The following is a 15,717-nucleotide window of genomic DNA, read 5'->3' on the forward strand; positions in this document are numbered from 1 at the left end:
TGAGCCGAAACCAAGAGTCGGACACTCAACCAACTGAGCCACCCAGGCGCCCACCGGTTTTTCTGTTTTTGCATTGTTGCCTTTGCCTTTGGTATTCTATCCAAGAAGTCATTGCCAAATCCAGTGTCAGGAAGCTTTTTTTTGGTCTAAGATTAGTTTTATCATTTTAGCTCTTCCATTTAGTTCTTTGATCCATTTTGAGTTTAATTTATATAGATTAAATTTTTTTGCATGTGGATATCCAGTTTTCATGGCACAAATAATCAGAAACACTCTTCTTTCTCCATTGAATGGTCTAGGCATTCTTGTCAAAAATCATTTGACCATACGTTCAAGGGTTTGTTTCTGGGCTCTCTGTAAGTCTCTTCTTATGCCAGTAGCACACTGTTTGTATTACTGTAACTCTGTAGTAAACTTTGAAAGGAAATGTGAATTCTCTAACTTTGTTTTTCTTATTCAGGATTGTTTTGGCTGTTTGGGTCCCTTAAGATTCCAAATACATTTAGCATGGGTTTCCTATTTCTGCAAAAAATGGTTTTGGGGGTTTTTTTGATAGGGATTATATTGCATCTGTAGATCATTTGGATGTTATTGTCATTTTAACAATCCATGAACATGATTTTGTATCGTCTGTGCTGAATTTATTTATTGACACATAATAAAAAATAAAGTCATTTGAGGGGCGCCTGGGTGACACAGCTGGTTAAACATTCGACTCTTGGTTTCAGCTCAGGTGGTGATCTCGGGGTCATGGGATTGGGCCCCATGTTCAGCTTCCCACTCAGTGTGGAGTCTGGATTCTCTCTCTAAAATAAATAAATCTTCAAAAAAAGTTACTTGAAATAATAATCCTTTTTTAATGTTGTCATGTCACCTACTTGATGTATGTTTTGGTTTTGTTTATGAATTGCTGTATTTTAGTTCTATTTTTTTCAATTTTTAAGTCATTTACATAATTTCAAAGTCAGAAATAAACCTTCAGAGAAGTTATGTCGTCCCTCTACTCTGTTTACTTCCTCCCTGTTTAGGTAGTAATTTTATTAGTTTTTGGCCCTTCTTTCCTGTGTTTCCTGCTAAAATGCCGAGTAGGAACAAATATATTTATATCATTTCTTACCCTTCCTTATGAAAAAGGTAGCATATTATACATATATATAAATATATATGTGTGTGTGGATGTGTTTACTCCTTTCTCATAACAGTAGGTCATTAGATCTTAGCAATTCTATATAAATAAACTGTGGCATTTTAGTCTTGAAAACTCTTAAGGAAAATTATTTTTAATATCAAAATCATCTCTAATCTTTTGTACCAATTAATCTTATTCATAGATACATTTTTAAGAATTGAAATAAAGGAATTTTAATGAGCTGAATAATTTTCATTATGCCGTTCACTTGCATAGGATAGCTTTAGATCCTTTGATGAAGTTTGAAAACAATTTCTAAAAATGTACGACAAAGATATTTGATGCCAGTGTGACATTTCATATTCATATTGTGTATTCAGTTTCTCAAGGTATAAATATTTCTTTTTTCTTTTATTAAGCTTCAAATGGAAATAAAGAAATCATTTCACATATTAGTCAACATGGAGGAAAATGGCCTTACTGGTTTAAAAAAATGGGTGAGTTATTATTCTGAATGTTAAAAATTATATCGGTATTATGTTGACTTGATTTTTAATTTCTTCTTAATTTGTCCAGAAAATATTCAGAAGTTGGGGAATTATACATTGAAATTACAAGTTGTATTGAATGAAAGTAATGCAGACACTTATGCAGGAAGACCACTACCATCAAAGGCAATTAAATTTTCTGTTAAAGGTAAGTGAAACACTATATACCTACATATTATACTAAAGGTGGCATTTTAATTGGAGAATATAGATAGGTAATTCAAAAGAAGATGTTTGGCCAATTGTGATCGTGATCTTAAAATTAAGGCTTTATGATTCTTCATAATCATATTTCTTTAAGTTTTTATTTAAATTATAGTTTTAATATGCAGTGTAATATTCAGGTGTACAATACAGTGATTCAACACTTCTGTACATCACCTGGTGCTCATCACAAGTTCACTCCTTAATCCCCCCTTAATCCACCCTCTTGCCCCCTCTCCCCTGGTAACCATCAGTTTGTTCTCTATAGTTAAGAGTCTCTTTCTTGGTTTGCCTTTGTCTCTTTTTTCTCCTTTGCTCGTTTGTTTTGTTTCTTTGATTCCACATGAGTGAAATCATATGGTATTTGTCTTTCTCTGACTTATTTTGCTTATTAGCATAATAATCCCTAGCTCCGTCCATGTCATTGCAAAGTCATAATCATATTTCTTTAAAATTTTTGAAGGGATCATCATTTACTTCTCTTGTTGCTGGTAACATCTAAAGCTATTCTGATTCCTGACCTTTGCATGTGTGAGCTATTCTGCTCACAACCTCCACCCCATTCTTCCCTTTTCCCTGATGCCCAGCTGTTTGGAGAATCTCTTTTTCTTCTACTTTCTGAAATTTTAAATTCTAGGAAGTTTTCTTGAATCACTTTGATTTCCTCTGTTTTCTACATCATCTCATATTAAGACAGTGGACATCTTGACTGGTGTACTAATATTCTTTTTTCTACTTTCCGTCTCTTATTTTCCTATGTTATGGGAGATTCTTTTAACATGACATGCTACTACACTTTCTATTGAATTTTTCCTTTCTGCTGTCATTTTTTATTCTCTGGCTGTTCTCTTTTCAAAGCATTCTCTGCCTGCTTCATGAATTTAGTATCTTTAATAATTCTCTGAGGGTATTAGGAATAGTGGTGGTCTTTTTTGAAGTATTTAAACTTTTTCATAATCTGTTTCCTCATGTTGGTTTTTTTTATGTTTGCCCTTTCATATAGTAGGTGCTCTCTTACATAACTGGTGATTTGCTTACATTTAATCATAGGACATTTGAAAGCCTTTATTTCATTTGGAGTGATTATGGGAATTTTTAGATTTTCTCTCTTGGGCTGTCTAGATTCCCTAAAGTAGAGTCTTCTAGTCTTGTACATCTAATTGCCAGCATTTGGGGAGCAAGCTGAGGAAGGCTGTTGGGGGGTCTCACATCTATATAATCTTTCACTTGGTATTTTCAGCAAACCATGACACTTTTAGTACTGCTTTGTCCTCACTTCTTAGCCCTACTTTTTTACCTTCCTCAGAGAATAAGCCTTCTATCTATTGCTGGGGCTAAGGAAGGCAGTTGACTGGTTCTGTGTATTGAGGGATGGGGATCTAGGGAACTCTTTTCTTTCTTTCTTTTTTAAAGATTTATTTTATAGAGGGAGAGCACACAAATGGGGAGGGGCAGAGGAAGAGGCAGAATCTTAAGCAGACTCTGCACTGAGTGTGGAGCCCAGCGCGGGGCTGGATCTCACGACCCTGAGATCAAGACCTGAGCTGAGATCGTAAGTTGGACACTTAATGAACTGATCCACCCAGGCGCTTCTACCACATTCTTTTAATAGCTGCAGAACACATTCCATAGTATGGACATGCTATAGCTGAACCAATTTTCTATTGATGAACATTTAGGTTGTTTCCAATTTTTTGGCTACTACAAACCATGTTTCTATATGGAAAAATTTATGCTTTGTGTACATGTCCTAGAAATTCTCTAGGGTGGGTAAAAAGTAGAATTGCCAAGCTGACATTTATATGCCTTAACATTTAAATATATTTGTTCTTCCAAAAAGTTGTGCCAAGGTACCTTCACCAACAGACCATGAGAGTTCTAATTTCCTTATGCTCATTCCTGGCCAGCGTCTGTATTTATCCTAGTTGGTGGTTAAAATTATTTATTAGATTTTGTACCTCTTCTCACTTTTCTTGGGCTATGTCATCGGTGAAAACCTATTCATTTGCTGTGCCAATTTTAACAGTTTAAAGCTGTGGTTCTCAAGTTTGACTTTCTATCTTAATCATCTGGAGAGCTTTCTAAGACACTAGTCTGTGGAATATCACTCCCAGAGTTTCTGGGTTTGAGTGAGCCTTAGAATACACACTTTTAATAATTTCTCAGAGGATGGCTGAAACTGACTAGAGAACACACTTTAAGAAGAACTGGTTTATAGAAGGTTTTTATGTATTCTGGATTTTAATCCCTTGTTGCAGTATTGTACATATTTTCTCCTATGGAACATCCCTTTTAACTTTGTGTATTTTAACTAATAAGATATTTTAAACTTTATCAAATATATTCTTTTATAGCTGTTGAGTACAGTAGTCCCCCTTGTGTGCAGGGGACATGTTGCAAGACCACTCCCAGGGGTTCTCTTGAAACTGCAGATAGTATCAAATCTTATATATACTATTTTTTTTCTGTATATGCATACTATAATGAAATTTAATTTATAAATTAGGGACAGTAAGAGATTAACAATAATAAAATAGAACAATTATAACAATATACTGTAATAGAAATTATGTGAATGTGGTCTTTTTCTTTCTTAAAATATCTTATTTTACTACCGTACTTACTCTTCTTGTGATGATGTGAGGTGATAAAATGCCTGTCTGGTGAGATGAAGTGAGGTCAGTGACCTAGGAATTGTAACATAGTTTTAGGCTACTGTTGACCTTCTGACAGTATATCAGAAGTAGGATTATCTGCCTCTGGACTACAGTTAACCACAGATAAGGTGTTGGGGGGTGATATTATGTTTTGCCTTAGTTTTTCCTATGATAATGTTATAAACTTACTCTTATATTCTAATAATTTCATAGTTTAAAAACCTTTTTTTCTTCCTCTAGAATTTTACTTTATAGTGAGATAAAGATCTAACTTTTCCCAAGTGGCTTTGAGATACAATTTATATAAGTTTTTCCACAGATTTAAAATGCCATCTTTATCATAGCTTAGTTTCCTGTATATAAAATATGGCTGTTTCTGACCTATAATGAATTTGTTTCTCATGTTTACTTTTTTTTTTTTAAGAGGGTAAACCAGAGAAGTTTTCATTTGGTCTTATGGATCCTCCTTTTCGTGTTGGAGTCCCATTCAATATCCCTCTGGAGTTTCAGGATGAATTTGGTCATACCAGTCAACTAGGAAATGATATTCAGCCAGTTTTTGAAGCAAGGTAATTTGAAACATCAACCTATATGTGACTTCATATTTACTAAGCATTATCTTCTTTAGCTTTAAATTATTTATGTGTTTAACTTCACATTTGTCCTTGAAAGCTTTTAGTGTGTTTTATAATATCTGGGGGATTTATTAAGCCCTAAGCTATGCTTTGTGACTACAGTGTCATATATAAAGTGTTCACTAAAGTTTATTTTGACTGAATTTGCTGTGAAAGTTATTTAGGTGAGACTGATAGCTCTGTCTTCATTTTTTTTTTTTTTTTTGCAAGTATGATATGAAGTTATGGCTACTTAAACTTAGTGGTATTGCTCACTCTAATAGGTTTTAAAACTGGTAATACAACTTATTTTGATTTGTTTTTAAAACCATAACAATAAAGTTTATGGTTTCCATAGAAATTTGGGTCTTTCCATAGAATTTACCTTTATTTAATAGTTCTTTAGAGTATTGTGATTGGCTTATGTTAAGAAATAACTCTCAGAAACTTAACAGTGTGTCCACTCATATGATTGAGGGTGTTCACTATTTCCTGTTATCTTTTTAAGGTGCCTTGGGAGAAATTTTTGTTCATTCTCAAGAGCATGAATGCTAAGTGTTTCTTTTTTGCATTAGCTGCCAGGTTGATCTTTTTGAGCCCACTTTTTATGTATGCTTTCTTCTGTTGGCTCTTTGTACTTTTTCCCCTCGTGTTGTAATCATTCACTCTTTTTTTTTCTTTTTTAAAGGGTCTATCCAACAAGAAGATCTAATAATTGTAATTGTTCACTCTTAATCATCTGAGCATGTGCTATGTTCAGGCACTCGCTAGCTAGACCTATAGAAGTGATTCAGGACATAGTATTTGTCTTCTAGAAGCTCACAGATTAGTGAGATAGTTTAGTGATTAGATTTATAGCATGGTTAAGTTCTTGGAAAACAGTATATAGTTACAAAAATTTTTAAAATGAGTTGCAAAAAGTGATTCTTTTGTCCTATTGCATTCATTTGAATATTAAACAGTAATGGAAGAGCTGAACACTTAAATGTGTTTAAAAATAAAACACTGGAAGTATCCCTTCTGGTCACAAATGGAAAAATATTAGTGCATTATTTGATACCTATTATTGATTATAACTCCATCATCCTATCCTTGATAGGATATTCTTACATGAGAAATCTATCACACGTACATAATTATATTTTGGGTTTTAAACTTAAAAAAAAAAAAAAATCCTGGTGGCATGACTGTGTGAATTTATCTTCAACAAAGACCATTTCCTTAGTGGGTTTCTTTGTTCTTTTTGTTTTTTCAGTGTTATGTGAATTAAAAAAAATCATGTAGCTTTAAAGAGTCAGGTAGTTTGGTAAGGCTTATTATAAAAGAACAGTTCTCCTCCCTCTGCCGTCTCTGCCCTACCCACAGTCCACTTCTCAGAGAACCCCTTTCGACTTTCTTACTTGAATCTACTGGTAACTACTGCCATATACCTAAATTTTATATTGCTATTTCTTCATTCTTCAGTTTTAGGCATTCTCTCTTGACTTAATGGCTATAGACAATGGCGTATTCTCTTAATACCACTTCTGTTACAAATAAGCTTCCTTCCTGTTCCTCAATAAAGTTTTTATTGTGGCTTGGTCAATATTTAGTCCTTGCTTTATTGCATTTATGTAAATACTAGTCACTTACTTTATTGTACAACTTTGTTGCTACTATACTTTTTTCTTTGCTAAGTTTATGACAGATTAAACTCTCTGCCAGATTGGTCTCTTCTCATGTTTTAAGTGCATAGATAATCTATCAGTTTCATATTTTTGGAGACATCTCCCTCATCACTGCTCTTTCTGAGGTCCTTATTTTTTGGTACTGAACCTTCTGGACTGCTTCTCTGATTTTCCTAATTTTTCTGTTTTTGTGTTTCTACTTTTCTTTCTGACATATTTTTCAACTTTACAACCTTTCCATTGAGTTTTTCCTTGCTGCTCTATTTTTTTTTAGGATTTTATTTATTTGTCAGAGAGAGCACAAGCTGGGGGGAGCGGCAGGCAGAGAGAGAAGCAGACTCCGCACTGAGCAAGGAGCCCAATGCGGGACTCGATCCCTGGACTCTGGGATCATGACCTGAGCCAAAGTCAGTTGCTTAACCAACTGAGCCACCCAGGCGTCCCTCCTTGCTGCTCCATTTTTAATATCCCAAGAGTTTTTCTTGGTTTCCTGAACTTTTTTTTTGTAGATCTTGTTCTTATTTTATGAATATAATACATTTTGTCACTGATAAGTGGTAGGGTTTTTTTGTTTTTTTAAAGTTTACATGCACAGGAAGTTTTTGTTTCTCCACGTCAGTTGCTTTTTGTTTGTTGGGGTTTTTTTTTTTTTTTAATCTCTTCAGAAATCTGGTAATTTTTGGTCATCTGGCTTATAACTGAATGGGTAAAATGCAGATAAGGAAACTGAGAATGTGGGAGAAGCTTTTGACTGTGAACTCCACTGTAGGATGATATGTCTGTAATGCTTTATTGGAGGGTCTTTTTTCTTGGGCTAGGCAGTTTTCTCAAATATTTATTTGAACATTATTTTCTTGCGTGGAGAAGGATAGTTTGACAGTCCAGGTTCCTAGTCAGTTCAGGAACAAGGTTGGAGTGGGAATAGGGATGGGAAGGTCTCAGCATCCATATGCATTCATTCAAGATTACCCCTTCTGTTCTTTTTAGTATTTTACCCTGTCTTTCAATTTACCTGCTAGTCCCTGGTTTGGATATTCTCTGCTTTAGCCTTTTCAGAGATTAATCTTGCAGTCAGCTGCCAGAGGCCAAGAGGGGAGATCTGGGGATCCAGATTTTAATCATTCTTATTTTCCACCTTTCTATTTGCCCCTACTTCTAGAGGCATGTAGTACCACCAGTTCCAGAGACGTACATAGGAATTCTGGGCCATAGATTGATTTCCAGCTTTTTCCATTCCTGCTTGGGGTTCAGTTTTCTTGGGGGACTACTTCATCTTGTTTTCTAGCAGATAAGTTTGTTATGCTTGTCTCTTTTTCCTTTCCTTAGCCTTTAATAGTAAATAAAAGAAATCCCTTTGTTCTCAAATTAGAGATGTAAGAGATAGTAAAAGCACATGTTTGTTTAAGTCCATTTTCCCCAGGGAGTCTATTTTATCTTACACATTACTTTCCAGCTTTTTTCAAACAAAGCATGTCATTTAATTTTTATAATTTATTCATATAATAACCTGTAAATATTTAAAATCCATTCTTCAGAAAAATCTGGCTTTTTCTCCCCCATGGTGTATCTTTTACTTTTACTCCCTCATCTTACCCCTTGACAAGAGTAAAATGTTTACACTGTAATGACCTACATGTGGTCACAGGCTATTTAGGAATGAAATTGATCATGGTAATAGATTAGGGAATCTTAGTGTATATTTTAACGAGGTTACATCATAAGACTGTACTTGATTATTTGGACTAAAATTGCTATTTAGTTTAATAAGTGCCAGAAACTCTCTAACATCTCACTGGATGAAAGATTTGAAAAAAAAAAAAAATACTTGGCGAAGTCTGAAGATTTCCCTAAACCTGGCCTATTTGGATATTTCCTTTTCTTGACCTGTATGCATGGTCTAGCATTTGATTATTTCCTGCCTTGTATCTTATTTAATAAATGAAGCTTTGTATTTTATAATTTATCATTTACAGTGTTTGGTCCAGTGCTATCACTTACAGATCATTTGTCTTTGTAAAAGAAGTTCTTGGGAATTTTCTCCTATTATTTATTCTATTTTTTAAAATACTATCTTATTAGAAAAGTGAATTAAACATGAGAATGGCATATGAGAAGGTTACACATTTGCAACTTATTTATAGGTAATGGAGGGGAAGTTAAAAAATAATTTGTTTTTTCCAGTGGTTTATCTTTACATTATGAAGAAATAACCAGAGGACCGAATTGTGTGATTCGAGGTGTTACAGCTAAGGGCCCTGTAAACTCTTGTCAGGGCAAGGTAAGCATTGTAGATAAATGTTTTAATACATGCTTATTTCCTGTATGGTAAAAATGAAATGGAGAATTTAAAATGGGATGGGTTAGCCTGGTGATGGGTATTAAAGAGGGCACGTACTGAATGGAGCACTGAGTGTTTTATGCAAACAATGTATCATGGAACACTACATCAAAAACTAATGATGTATGGTGATTAACGTAACATAATAAAAATAAATAAAATTGGATGACATATTTTTGTAATAGGATGACAGTATGGGGTTCCTAAGAATTAGGATCATGTCACTAAACTTAACCATTTACATCTCTAAGGGAAACTAGCATGTTAGCTATTGTGCAACATTTATGAATTAAATATTTTTTAAGTGTCTCCATCTTCATTCCATTCTTTTCACATTCAGAGTTATTTTATCAACAGTTATCCAGTACTAGGTTTCTTTTTTCTCTCCAACTTTTAAAAATTTTGAATATTAATTTTAGAACACAAAAATATGAGAAACTTTAGCTCATTTATGAACATACTGGGTTTGGTATTTGGATAAAGGAAAATGTTTTGCAAGGGATAAAGTTAGGGAAGGTAAAAATATAAATTCTAATGAGGTAATTTTTCTATCAGGTATATAAAGTAGCTAGTAGATTTACATGACTAAAGGGAATTCTGTGGCTAATAACAAGTAATATATAACTTCACTGCACCATTAACCTACAAGATATATTCAAAATTTTTCCATCAAAATGGCATTTAATTAAAAATAGAGCATATGAATTTATGCTGCACTGCATTGTATAATGAAATCAAATTAAAAGTTCTGTACATCTTTCTGAATTCAGAGTTTCCTCGAAGAAGAACTTGAAATTCAGGGAAATTTGACTTTAGTAAGATAAGCTTACTAAAAAACAAATGATTTCTAGATTTTTTTAAAAAACTTTTTTGAAATAACTTTATATTTACAGAAGAGTTAGAAAGATAGATGGTATAGAGAGTTTGCATATACTCTGTACCCAGCTTCCTCTATTAATATCTTCTATAACTATCAAGTATTTATCTAAACTAAGAAATTAACACTGGTACAATACTATTAACAAAACTGTGGACTTTATTTACATTTCACCAGCGTTTTTTACTAATTAGTTTTCTATTCCAGGATCAAATCCAGAATACCACATTGCATTTAGAGATTTCTAGATTTTAGCATTTTATATTTCACTATTTTCCATATTTTTTATAATGCCCATCTTGATTCTGATTATTCGAAGGTTATTCCTTTTGAATTTGAAGAGGCTTTTATCTGTAAAGAAGCAATATGAGTCCATTTTTTCATTTATATCTCTTACATAAATGATCATCGTTCTCAATATAAATTTGCTGAATAGATTTCTGTAATGTTATGGAAATGAAAAGCAAAAGTAAATCAGAATTGAGATGTTAAATGACTGAGCTATTAGGACTTGGATTTAATTAAAATAATTTTTTCAACAGAATTTTAATCTGAAGGTTATTCTGCCGGGTTTAAAAGAAGACACACAGATTTTAAAAATTAGATTACTACCAGGTAATATTTTAAGAAATATTCCTAATATTTACTTTTAAAATAATATTCTTATTATAAAATATAAGTGTTTTTTGGCTTGGAGTGTAAGTCTTGAAAATACGGTTGAATGTGAAATAAAGCACTGACAGAAATGACTAATTGAAAAAAACAGGAAAATGTGTAGGAAGACATTAGTGGAGTTCTAAAAATAATCGGGAGAAAAGTGTGAATGTTGAGAATATATTAGGGAACAACTCTTAAGAGATACACTAATCAGGCTTGTATTAGAACTGGACCTGTCTTTAACTTTTCCTGTATAACTGTAAATGTTTCATATCTTAAGACAAGTTTCTCATGCATTTATGTTAACTTGATAATGACTTACCAACTTTGTAATGAAGTTACGTTAAAGTAACACAGGGTAGGAAATGCTGGCTAATTTGAGAGGCAGTCTGTCATATAGGTTCAAAGAATACATTCTGATATTATCTCTTCTGGGTTTGAATTTAAGCTGACACTTAAGAGCTAGGTAAACTTGTCCTGTACCTCAGTTTCCTCATGTGTAAAATGAAATAATATCTACTTTCTCACAGTTGTTGTGAGGATTGAATGAGTTAATATAGGTAACCCTCACTTTGCAAGATTTTGTGGTAACTGAATGGAGGACGACACAGTTCCACTATGCATGAGTTCTCGTTAACACAGTGCTATGCAAAGTGAGAACTGCATGTGCTTGTAAAACACAACAGTTCTTGGTATGTCAGTTTTAGCTCTGTTATTAATAACACTATAATCTTACCTTTGCCCACATATGACCTTTTGTACTGTTTTTTAAATGAAAAGAAACATAGTAGCTATGTTCTTTCACAAATTCAAGTTGTTTGATTTCCCTCAAGCATAAATTGATAAAGATGTCAAAATAAGCACATTGGTAGAAGTATAAGAATAAAATTGTTGAGGTACTGGCTGGCTCAGTTAGAAGAGCACGTGGTTCTTGATCTCGGGGTCATGAGTTTGAGCCCCACGTTGAGTGTAGAGATTACTTACATACATACTTAAATACACACAGAAGAAACTTAAAAATTGTTACATACTAATAAACACAATGCTTTCATTTTAGAGGTTAGCTAAAAGGTATAGATTTGGGTAGTGAAATTCTTAATAACCAGGTAGTTTGACATTGTTTTGAATTTGAGAATGAAAATTGTAAAGTAGGAGGTAGCATGGTATAATGATAATCATCAAGAGGTTTCAGATTACTCAGGACATTAACCTGAGCCTGCCACTTACTAGTCATATGACCTGGACAAGATACTTAATCTCTCTGAATTCCAGTTTCCTCATTTACAAAATGAGGATGATAATATTACCCTCTTCACTAAGAACATTGTGAAGATTATAAAGATAGTGCTTAAAACTTGACATGTTGCTTGGCATATAGTAAAAAGTAAGTAATAACTAATGTTACTATAAATGTTTTCAGTACCTTCTTTTTGTGAATTTTTGTTATTAGCATTTAACATAAATTGTATTTAAAAATATCTGTTTATAGAGCACATCAAGTCATATTGCTACAGAAGTGTGAACTCTGTAATTATTTTGTATGTTTTCTTAGAGGAAACTTGTGTAGGTTGCTTATAACATCAAAGTAGTGGGCAATCAAACAAGTAAAGTATTTGGTTATTACATGCACTGATCCTTTGAACACTTACCTAAAATGTGTGTTTTCTCTTAACATGTTTTTGAGAAATCAGTCATTGTGTAAAGTTAAAGTGAATAAAAAAGTATTTTTAAAAACCTTTTCTTCTTGAATACTTTTTTCCAGGATCTCTTTTACGGTTTTACACCTTGAGGTGATTTCTAGCATTCGTTACAATAATGTCATAGCTTGTTGGGTAAAACTAAGTCTAGACATCAAACATTTTATACATTTGAGAAAAATCTGGTCATTTATAGAATCTGTGCATTTTAGAGATAGAAATGGTTAATCATGGGTATTGCTTATTTTTTTCCTTAGCATTAAGATACTAAAACTTGAAATGTTAAAAGCTTTTTTTCCTTGCTGTTTCAATATTTGTCTTAGAAACTTGAATCTGTATTTCATTATATAATTCTCTGGTAGGTCCCCCTCATCGATTGAAAGTGAAACCTGATTCTGAAATTTTAGTTATAGAAAATGGAACAGCTTTCCCATTTCAGGTAGAAGTTTTGGATGAATCAGACAATATAACAACACAACCAAAATTGATTGTTCATTGTAAGGTAAGTTATTGTAAGATAAAAATACGTAGATTTTATTTTGAGTTGTCTGGTAGTAAATGGACATAACTATCTCTTTTAGCTACTTTATAGTGAAACTTACATCATATTTAGATCTTTAATGATTAGTCCATGGAGAAACTTGTGGGTGTCTCATTGCCTATACTTTTTGGCCAATAAAGGCATCCCCTATACCAAGTTTCATAAAGAAATTTATAGACAGAACATTCCCCCCCCCCTTTCTTGATCCATTTTCCTCAATTTAGATGAAGTATTTATGAATAGAATGATAGAAATGTCTTTTAGGGTTAAGGATGCGTAGACAAATGAAGGTAAGTAAAAGCACAAAAAGGAAAGGAAAACCCAAATACACAAAGTTAAAAAAAAAAAAAGTGGTTGAGGAAGTTGGTGTTTCAGAAGACATAAATTTTAGAATTATAAAAAATTACTCTTCATTCAGAAATTGTCTAGAATATTGGTGAATTCTATTTTACTTTTTCCAGTTTATAGCCAGAAATGGTAGCTGTAGTGGATTATTTGAAAATTTAAATAACAATTATTGAATAATTTGTTACATTTGATTGGAATCTTAAATTATTTTGTATGTTTTCAAAAGTTTTTAGGTGCTCCAAATCTTCCAGTCTACGTTGTAGATTGTAGCAGTTCTGGAACCAGTATTTTAACAGGATCTGCAATTCAAGTACAGAACATTAGAAAAGACCAGACTCTTAAAGCAAAAATTGAAATACCTGTAAGTTGTTGTCATTCATTGATTTTATGTTGTTTTCATACAAATCTTTCATAACAGCTTTATAGTATTTTATGTAACATTTGACTTTTAAAAATGAGGTATCTGTGGTTCTTTTAGCTAAACTGAAAAAAAGGCAACATGAAATGGTATAGTAACATTTTGTATTAGTAATTTTCTTAATTAACCCTTTTATAGGGGCACCTGGGTGGCTCAGTTGGTTAAACGTCCAACTCTTAGTTTTGGCTCAGATCATGATTGTGGGATCCTGGGATCAAGCACCACATCAGGCTCCGTGCTCAGTGTGGAGTCTGCTTGAGATTCTCTCTCTCTCTCTGCCCTTCCCACTCATGCTGTCTCACTCTCTAAAATAAATACATAAAATCTTTTTTAAAATATGGCATTTATATGTCAGTTTTATTTTTTTGTTTCTTACAGTTTATACCGTTCTTAGAAAGTCTGGTAAACCACCACTGAAGGACATATAAACAATTTATATGTATAATTTAAAAAATAAATATGTGATTAGTATTTTCATATAAAGAGATTTCTCTGGTAATGTACTAGTAGGATACTTGTTACTGGATAAATACATCATGGTGGAAGGTGAAGCCAGCCTGGAGGAGGGCAAGCAGTTGTTGTGAGCAGTTGCTCTGCTAAGATTGCAAAATGGGACAACAGATACTTAAGGAAAATATTTAAATGTAATTTCTCCATTACTGATATGGTAGATGATGAATAACCTAACCTAACCAGTTGGTTAACTGATGCTTTCCTACTAATTACACATCAGTTAACATACCTGGAGCTTCAAAAGGGTAAAAGACAGCTTTTATTTTTTTTCACTAGAATGAGATGACTCTTGACTTCATTCCACTTCTTATCAAGCTGGTGATATTGATAACCTTCAAATCCCTCTTACGCACTTTTTTTTGTTACGCATTTTTTAAAATTCAGTAATGTGGGCAACTTGTTTTTGAGCATACTCTCTTGCAAAAGATCAGGAAGATTCAGGAAGGAAAGACTTAGAGTTAGGGAGGAATCTGGGTTTGGAAGCAAAGAGTAGTGAGCATCAGGAATTACGTAAATTCTATAGAGCAGTGACAGGCGGAAGACCGAGAATCTAGATCAGTTAGGACAAAGATCAAAGTATACCTTAAAATACGCAGTTAGAAAATGTTAATCCGAAGGCAGCAACTGGAGTTTGAATCAGGTAAATGCAGTATGGTTATTTACCAATAAGGGTGGGTTATTTACCTAATATTTGGTGAGGTAGGAATTTTATGAAAATCATTAGTCATGTAGATGGGCTTAAATAGGATGTTTGGAACTGGATAACGAAGGAGAAATGGGCTAAATAGATGTAAAGGTATTTTAGGCTTGGGCTTATTTTGAATTTTGTGTATCCTGTGGAATGCACTATAACCTAGATTATGAAGTAATGTAATGTTTTAATTTTTTGTGCCTTTAAAATCAATTTAGCGTAATACAGCTCATCCTTACTGATACGTGGGACATTGATGTGCCCATAATAAATTATGAATGTGCCAGCTCATCTTTCAGGACATCTACAGTCCTCATTTAGCTATAAACAGCCTTATTCACTTACCCTAATGTATTGTTTCAGTGTAAACAGTATATTTTATGTCAACTATTTGTCTCTGATTTTATGGGAAGTTCTTAATTTCTTACATCTTTATTCTTATTAATAGATGCTATTTACTGAATCTGTCATGTGATTCCAAAGAAGAGGAAGAGAATCATTTTAAATCAAAATATGCTAGTTTTTGGCTTTAAGGATGTGGCTTATGGGGGCGCCTGGGTGGCTCAGTTGTTAAGCGTCTGCCTTCAGCTTAGGTCATGATCCTAGGGTCCTGGGATTGAGCCCCAGGTCGGACTCCCTGCTCTGTGGGAAGCCTGCTTCTCCCTCTCCCACTCCCCCTGCTTGTGTTCCCGTTCTTGCTGTCTCTCTCTGTCAAAATAAATAAATAAAATCTTAGAAAAAATGTGGCTTATGCTTACAACTTGATAGTATTAATAGCACAGTGTCTTCTTAATGCCAAAACCTATGAACATTAACAG

The 15,717-nt window shown here is 33.3% G+C and overlaps 1 protein-coding gene across 5 annotated transcripts in view; it reads left to right on the forward strand.

Moving 5' to 3' along the window:
- The window catches only part of SMCHD1 (structural maintenance of chromosomes flexible hinge domain containing 1), a 139,473-nt gene that overhangs the window by 53,071 nt on the left and 70,685 nt on the right, over positions 1-15,717 (forward strand). For all 5 annotated transcript variants that reach the window (XM_025886893.2, XM_073898459.1, XM_025886895.2 and 2 more), the window contains exons 18-24: positions 1,549-1,626; positions 1,706-1,825; positions 4,963-5,107; positions 9,001-9,097; positions 10,577-10,649; positions 12,751-12,890; positions 13,504-13,638. In XM_025886893.2, coding sequence (XP_025742678.1) covers positions 1,549-1,626; positions 1,706-1,825; positions 4,963-5,107; positions 9,001-9,097; positions 10,577-10,649; positions 12,751-12,890; positions 13,504-13,638 — 788 coding nt within the window. The remainder of the gene's footprint in view (positions 1-1,548; positions 1,627-1,705; positions 1,826-4,962; positions 5,108-9,000; positions 9,098-10,576; positions 10,650-12,750; positions 12,891-13,503; positions 13,639-15,717) is intronic.

Source organism: Callorhinus ursinus, unplaced genomic scaffold (genome assembly GCF_003265705.2).
Source record: "Callorhinus ursinus isolate GAN/ISIS: 27379988/994484 unplaced genomic scaffold, GSC_fseal_2.0 scaffold11, whole genome shotgun sequence".
Classification (NCBI taxonomy): Eukaryota; Metazoa; Chordata; class Mammalia; order Carnivora; family Otariidae; genus Callorhinus; species Callorhinus ursinus.